At 64.6% G+C, this 7,755-nt stretch overlaps 1 protein-coding gene across 1 annotated transcript; it reads left to right on the top strand.

The window, feature by feature from the left end:
- The first annotated feature begins 478 nt into the window (after window positions 1-478).
- ECEL1 (endothelin converting enzyme like 1) lies at window positions 479-7,755 on the top strand. Its single transcript, XM_036858292.1, has 17 exons — window positions 479-1,264; window positions 1,893-1,961; window positions 2,066-2,176; window positions 2,253-2,345; window positions 2,536-2,660; window positions 3,340-3,562; window positions 3,980-4,078; window positions 4,317-4,391; window positions 4,592-4,695; window positions 5,013-5,071; window positions 5,148-5,199; window positions 5,760-5,827; window positions 6,010-6,134; window positions 6,454-6,519; window positions 6,892-6,987; window positions 7,188-7,264; window positions 7,395-7,755. The coding sequence occupies exons 1-17, from the start codon at window positions 479-481 to the stop codon at window positions 7,492-7,494; spliced, it is 2,328 nt and encodes a 775-aa protein (XP_036714187.1). The 3' UTR covers window positions 7,495-7,755.

Here is a 7,755-nt window from a genome sequence, read left to right as displayed (position 1 = left end):
TGTAGCAGGTCCGGAACAAGAAATGCAAAGAGAAGAGAAACAGCCTTCCATTGAAGGCCTGCTACGTGCCAGGCCCCATGCTCGGTGCTCCCCTGCTTTATTACGGGCCTCCCAACCTGCGGCGCGCATATGTATGAGGGGAGAGGGGAGGTTAAAGGACCCCACTGTGCAGTGTGGTAGATGGTGGCCACTCAGAGCCGTCCCCTTCCTTCGTTCTCCGAGTGGCGCAGGGAGGCCAGGCCCCAGGCCCACTCGTTGTTGGGGACTCGGGGTGGCCTCCAGCCTTTGGACCTAGGCCTGTGCCCTTCCTCGTCGTGCTCGTGGACCCCACCGAGCCCCAGTATCCTTCTGAGCCTGTATCTACCTTTCCCGCAGCTACGGCCCGGGGGGACCATGCGCAGGCCCGCTAGGAGCCTGGCGGCCCGGAGCATCCTGTAGCGGAGATCGCCAAGGGCTGCGCGGTGGTGCCCGCGGCGCCATGGAGGCCCCGTATTCGATGACAGCACACTACGACGAGTTCCAGGAGGTCAAGTACGTGAGCCGGTGCGGTGGGGGAGGCGCGCGGGGAACTTCGCTGCCCCCCGGCTTCCCGCTGAGTGCGGGGCGCAGCGCCCCCGGGGCCCGGGCCGGGCTGCCGCGCTGGAACCGGCGCGAGGTGTGCCTGCTGTCGGGGCTGGTGTTCGCCGCGGGCCTCTGTGCCATCCTGGCCGCCATGCTGGCTCTCAAGTACCTGGGCCCGGGAGCTGCGGGCGGCGCCACTTGCTCCGAGGGCTGCCCGGAGCGAAAGGCCTTCGCGCGCGCCGCCCGCTTCTTGGCCTCCAACCTGGACGCCAGCATAGACCCGTGCCAGGACTTCTACTCCTTCGCGTGCGGCGGCTGGCTGCGGCGCCACGCCATCCCGGACGACAAGCTCACCTACGGCACCATCGCGGCCATCGGCGAGCAGAACGAGGAGCGCCTGCGGCGCTTGCTGGCGCGGTCCGGGGGTGGGCCCGGCGGCGCAGCCCAGCGCAAGGTGCGCGCTTTCTTCCGCTCCTGCCTGGACATGCGTGAAATCGAACGGCTCGGCCCGCGGCCCATGCTCGAGGTCATCGAGGACTGCGGGGGCTGGGACCTGGGTGGCGCGGCGGAGCGTCCGGGGGCGGCGGCGCCCTGGGACCTCAACCGGCTGCTGTACAAGGCTCAGGGCGTGTACAGCGCCGCCGCGCTCTTCTCGCTCACCGTCAGTCTGGACGACAGGAACTCCTCGCGCTACGTCATCCGCGTGAGTGCGCCCCACCCTCCCGCACCGGGCACCCCACAAGCGGCTAGGAACTAGGGGTGCCTCGGCCTGGCGCGCCTGCCCCGCGCTCCCTATGCGCCCAGAAGACCGGTGCGGAAGGGGAGGGGAGGGTAGAGGAATGGAAGGGAGCGCGCACCGGCAGAGCGCGGGAGGAGGGCGCAAGTAATTTCCCTCGAGTAATTGCGGTGTTTAGCAGAGCCGCGGGAGCCGCAATTTCCCAGCCCTCTGGCAGCGGTGAGAGCTCGGAGGGAGGGGTGTACTGATGGGCTGTGGTGACAGGCCTGTCGGGCTGGGGAGGGCTGGAATGCCTGCGGGGCGGGAGACCAAGTGTCAGTGCGCCCCGAGAGTGCCCCTCACGGGTAGGGAAAGGACAGGATTACAGGAGAAAAGGTGGGGGGGGGGGCGCCCCCCTCTGTCCCCAGGCTAGGCCAGTCAGGTGTGTGGGCTTAGACCAGCTTCTCTGGAATGAGGGAGGGGCTACTGTCTTTATGCTCCCCGGGCTGGTGACAGTGGATGTCTGGCGTGTCCTCAGTTTGCCCTTTTGGATGGGAATGCAGTCTGTTTGCAGGAGCCGGGAGAGTTGATCTCTGTCCCCCATCTCTCTCCACAGATTGACCAGGATGGGCTCACCCTGCCAGAGAGGACCTTGTACTTAGCTCAGGATGAGGAGAGTGAGAAGGTGTGGGAGCATGGGATGGGGTTCAGGGAAGGCCTGGGACTCCGGGCGGCCTGGACCAGAGCCTGGCACCGGACTGCATCTTTGCCGTGCCCCTCCTGGTGCAGATCCTGGCAGCGTACCGGGTGTTCATGGAGCGCCTGCTCAGCCTCTTGGGTGCTGAGGCTGTGGAGGAGAAGGCCCGGGAGATCCTGCAGCTGGAGCAGCAGCTGGCCAACGTGAGCAGGGCGGCGGCTGCGTGCGGGGGCGGGGAGCACGGGGCAGGGCGCGGTCAACTCCGCCCTCCATCCCCAGATCACAGTGTCAGAGTATGATGACCTCCGGCGAGATGTTAGCTCCGTATACAACAAGGTGACACTGGGGCAGCTGCAGAAGATCACCCCCCACGTGAGTGTGACCCAGCCCTGGTGGGGGAGGCGCTGATCTTGGGACTCCTGGGCTGTCCCCTCCCCAGGGACGAGCAAGGCCTTCCATGGCCATGGACTCACGTGTCCTCTTGTTGCCTCTACCTGACCCCCTCCCTGTCTTCTGTGGTCCCTGCCACCCCACCCCACTGTCCCCATCTGTGGTCCCACAGCTGCGGTGGAAGTGGCTACTGGACCAGATCTTCCAGGAGGACTTCTCAGAGGATGAGGAGCTGGTGCTTCTGGCTACAGACTATATGCAGCAGGTGTCCCAGCTCATCCGCTCCACACCCCGCAGGTACACCTGCCCGTCACCCGCCTGCTACCTGCCTGCCCCCCAGGCCCCTCCCCTGCATCCCAGACCTATCTGCTTGGAGAGCTTTGAATTTCTGCCTCCACCTCTGTCCGGTATCCATCCACTCTGGGGAATCAGGCGAGGAGCACCTGAAAAGGAGTCCAGACCCCTAGGTTCAGACCTGGCTGTCCCACCTACTCTGTGGGACCCTGGGCAGATCTGTGAGCTTCCCGAGCTGCGGTTTCCTCATGTGGGGATGGTGAGGCTTGAGTGAATCTGAAGTCAGAAGGGGAAATTGTGGCCGCAACTCTGCTCCCCCAGGGCCACCTTGAGGAAAGCCTCCCTGGTCTCTGCCCCGCTTGGGAAGGACCTGAGGCCTCTGAAGGCCAGTTCTGAGGCAGGCAATCACCCCCAAGTGCCCACTCTCCCACCCCACGGCAAGTCAGAAATCAGTGCTGGCCCGTGCCCCATCAGCATCAGGTGCTCTGCTCGGTGGCCTGAGGTGGGTCTGCTGTGTGTGGGCCCAGCCCTCCTCCCCGACTGGGGCTGGGAGTACCTGGAATGACCCTCAGTCCTGTGCAGATGCTTGGTCCCACCCTAGGCTGGGGGCTGGGGGCTGGGGCCCGGGGCGCCCGCGCACGTGAGCCTGTCGGGACACCCAGCTGCTTCACCTGGCCCTCAGGATCCTACACAACTACCTGGTGTGGCGCGTGGTGGTGGTCCTGAGCGAGCACCTGTCCCCACCGTTCCGAGAGGCCCTGCACGAGCTGGCACGGGAGATGGAGGGCAGCGACAAGCCACAGGAGTTGGCCCGTGTCTGCCTGGGCCAGGCCAACCGTCACTTTGGCATGGCGCTCGGTGCCCTCTTTGTACATGAGCACTTCTCAGCTGCCAGCAAGGCCAAGGTCAGGCTGCCCTGGCCTTGAGGGTAGGGGTGTGGGTCCTGAGATGGGCATGAAGTTCTTGCATGGCCTTGGTCCAAGCATGAGGAGCATGGGGAGCCCCGCACATCCCCCTGCAGCCAAGGGCACTGGGCTCAGCTGAGGGCTCGGCCCTCTCTGAGCCTCCAGGCTACTCCTCACCAGGCTTCCTCCTCCAGGAAGCCTACCTGGTTTGTCAGCTGCAGGACCCTCTCCCCACCCAGCTCCTGACCTCCCTGCTTTGCCATGCTCAGTGGGATGGCCTTAGGAATGCCGAGCAGCAAGTCCTGGCCTTAGGACGTGGTGCTGAATGATTAGGGGGTACCCCTTACTCCAGGTGCTGGGGGCTCAGAGCTAAGGCCTCCTGGGTTGACCCTTGATTCCTGACCCCTGACCCTGCAGGTACAGCAGCTGGTAGAAGACATCAAGTACATCTTGGGCCAGCGCCTGGAGGAGCTGGACTGGATGGATGCTGAGACCAAGGCGGCCGCTCGGGCCAAGGTGACGTGGGACCCTTTTCCCATTTGTTGGTTCCACATCACATATTAAGTGCCTACTGTGTGCCAAGTGCTGGGATAACAAAAGAGACAAAGATGCCTCTTGTGGAGTTGGCATCACCCAGCCTGCTTTCCTCTTTCCCTGAGCCCCACCCCTATGCTGGCCCTGGAGCTTTCTCCCTTAGAGGGGTGGAAGGCTGTCTCCTGAGGCCCTGGCCCACTCACCACCCTCTCGCCTGCAGCTCCAGTACATGATGGTGATGGTGGGCTACCCGGACTTCCTGCTCAAACCCGAGGCTGTGGACAAGGAGTACGAGGTGGGCCTGCCCCTGCCCTACCCGGCCTGACCCGTCAGGCTTCTCCAGGCCCATGGCCAAGACCCCCATGGAGACCAACACCACCACAGAGAAGGAGCCACAGCCCTCAGCTGATGGACACTGGGAGGGCGTGGGACCTGCTGGGTGCTGGTCTGGCCCTGCCCTGGCCTGCCGCTGAGTGCTGCCCATCCCCCATGCAGTTTGAGGTCCATGAGAAGACCTACTTCAAGAACATCTTGAACAGCATCCGCTTCAGCATCCAGCTCTCAGTCAAGAAGATCCGGCAGGAGGTGGACAAGTCCACGTGGGTACCTGGCCTGGAGCTGGGGGGTCAGGGGTGCCATGGGGTGCCACGGGGTGCCATGGGGACAGTGTTCCTTACCAACGCCAGGAGGTTGATGGGGCAAACCGCCTCACAGACATGCTGGTGGGGGGTGAGGACCGGGCCTGCACAGGGTGCGAGTGGGGGCTGTCAGGGTGTGGGATCAGCCTGGGGGAGGCCCAGGATACAGCTGTAGGCTGGGACACCAGGGCATCCTTTAAGGAGGAGGAGACGAGGAGGTAGGGGTTGTAGTGGAGGGAGTGTGGGTCCCCCCAGCTGACCCCAGCCTCCCTCCACAGGTGGCTCCTCCCCCCACAGGCGCTCAATGCCTACTATCTACCCAACAAGAACCAGATGGGTAAGGGGGTGTGTCCAGACAAGGGGCAGGGCCTGGAGGTGGGGAGGGTCTCCCGCTGACCATGCCCTCCCTGCAGTGTTCCCCGCTGGAATCCTGCAGCCTACACTGTACGACCCTGACTTTCCGCAGTGAGTAGGGAACCTGGCCATGGCCTTGTCTGTGGGGTGGGTGGGGACTGCTCAGATGGCCCCATGCCCGGGTTGGGCACCACAGTCATGACAGCTGCAACCCTGGGTCCCCATAGTCCCACTTCATCTTTGGTTATTTAGAAAAAGGTGTAGGTTTTTTGTTTTTTTTTTTCATTCTTTTAATGTCCTGAGTCCCCCTTACCTGGTTTGAGGCTTCTTGGGGTGTTGCAAAACTGGAACAATCCTAGTGATGAGGAAAAAGGCCAAATCCCACGTGGGGTGCCTCAGTTTCCCTCCTGTCTCCCTCCAACCCTGTCTCCTCCCCACAGCCCAGCTCTGTTAGATGTTATTTCCTAAAAGGCAGCTGCACAGGTATCACTGGCCCCTTTTACATACCCCACGAGGAAGCTGAGGCACAAGCGTCCTGGGACCGTGCAGACATTGGCCTCCCTGGGCTACCTCGTGGCCTGGCCAGGGCCTCCTGAGGCCTGGGCAGCAGCTCGGCGGGGCTCTCAGAGGGCGGGTGAGGCTGGGGCCTGACGCTGCTGCCACGGGCCCAGGTCTCTGAACTACGGGGGCATCGGCACCATCATCGGGCATGAGCTGACCCATGGCTACGATGACTGGGGTGAGGCCTGCGGGCGGCCTGAGGGGTGGCGGAGGACAGGCAGTGGCGGGCAGGGTGGTGAGGGCTAATGGAGGCCCCGCGGCCCCCCTGTGCCTGTTGGCTGGTGGGTGGGGAGGGCCTTGGTGCCCAGCCGGGCTCTGCAGTGAAGGCCAGTCTCGGCCCGCCCCCCCTGCTGCCCACAGGGGGCCAGTATGACCGCTCGGGCAACCTGCTGCACTGGTGGACAGAGGACTCCCACAGCCGCTTCCTGCGCAAGGCCGAGTGCATCGTCCACCTCTACGACAACTTCACCGTCTACAACCAGCGGGTGAGGCCCCCTCGCTGCCCCTTGGGCCCCTCAGGCCTGGCCAGCACAGACAAGGAGCGTGCACGCCTCCATGCACGCTCACGTGCCTGAACAAACCCAGTGCCGAGCTCCGCGCACACCCGCCAGGGTCTGCGTGCACACTGACTTGGGCGAGAGAATGAGTTCGCACAGACTCACACGCACGTGGGGCACAAAGTGGGGGAGTCCTACCCAAACCCTCCGGGAAAGGGGAGGTGGGTGGAGGCAGGGCCCAGGGAGGAAAGGCCCGAAGGAGGCCAGAGGGCCTTGGGCAGCCTCCAACCTCTTCCCTTCTCGCCAGGTGAATGGGAAGCACACACTTGGCGAGAACATTGCGGACATGGGCGGCCTCAAGCTCGCCTACTATGTGAGCTGCCCCTGCCTGGCCCTCGATCCCCGAGGGAGGAGTGGTGGGGGGCGCTGAGGACTGGGCTAGAGACCTAGTCATCCCTCCCTCCCCATCCTGTTGAGCTCTGGTCTTGGAAGGGAGGTGCTGTGCTGGGCACAGGGTCCACTGGAAGAGGAACTCCTAGGCCCCCCGCCTTCCAGGAGAGCAAAGAGGGCTGCCTGGAGGGGGTGACACCTGCCTGGGGTTAGCCTTCTGGGGAGGGAAGAAGGCAGGGGTCCGGGGGGCTCAGCAGGGTGGGTGGTGTGCAGAGCTGGGGCGGGTGAGGGCCTGAGTGGAGGGTGCCAGGTGGCCCCGTTGTGGGCACCGCAGCTCCGTGCTCTGCACCCCCAGGCCTATCAGAAGTGGGTGCGCGAGCACGGCCCCGAGCACCCGCTGCACCGGCTCAAGTACACGCACAATCAGCTCTTCTTCATCGCCTTTGCCCAGGTGTGCGGGCGGGGGCCAGTAGGGGAGGGGGGGAGGGGGCACAGCTTCCAGCCCATCTCCCATCAGCCACCGCTCAGAGAGCCCTGTGGGTTCTGGTGGGGGATCGAGGCCTAGTGTGCAGGGGGGTGGCTGCAGGGCTTCGTCAGTGGGCGCCTGGCCCCATGTCCCCGCTCCTCCCCTCCACCCCCATCCTGGCCCAGAACTGGTGCATCAAGCGGCGGTCGCAGTCCATCTACCTGCAGGTGCTGACCGACAAGCACGCACCTGAGCACTACAGGTACGCCCACCTGCCCGCCTGGGCCTCGTCCCCTCCTTGTGTCTGGGGTGGGAGCGGGTCGGGGTGGGAAGGGACAGCTGGGGTATGGTGGCCTGTGCCACACACTCTGTGGGTCTCTCCCCTGCCCCAGGGTGCTGGGCAGCGTGTCCCAGTTCGAGGAGTTCGGCCGGGCCTTCCATTGCCCCAAGGACTCGCCCATGAACCCTGCCCACAGGTGCTCTGTGTGGTGAGCCCGCTGCCCACCTGCACGCCCCTACTTCCCTGCACGAACTGCCTCTCGCTGGCGGCCGGGGCAGGCATGGACCCGGCTCTGGTCCACTCCGGGTGCCATCCGCCTCCCCAGCCCCTCCAGGACCCAGCACCCAATCTGGGAGGGACCCAGAACAGGGATGAAGCTGGGTTCCAGGAGGGCCTGGGGGAGAGACGCTAAGGTCCCCAGACTAGGCTCTTGGGAGCCAGACCCCCGACCAGGCTGGATTGTACAGGCCCCG

Source organism: Balaenoptera musculus, chromosome 7 (genome assembly GCF_009873245.2).
Source record: "Balaenoptera musculus isolate JJ_BM4_2016_0621 chromosome 7, mBalMus1.pri.v3, whole genome shotgun sequence".
In the NCBI taxonomy this organism is placed as follows: Eukaryota; Metazoa; Chordata; class Mammalia; order Artiodactyla; family Balaenopteridae; genus Balaenoptera; species Balaenoptera musculus.
This window is presented reverse-complemented; position numbering and strand designations above follow the sequence as displayed.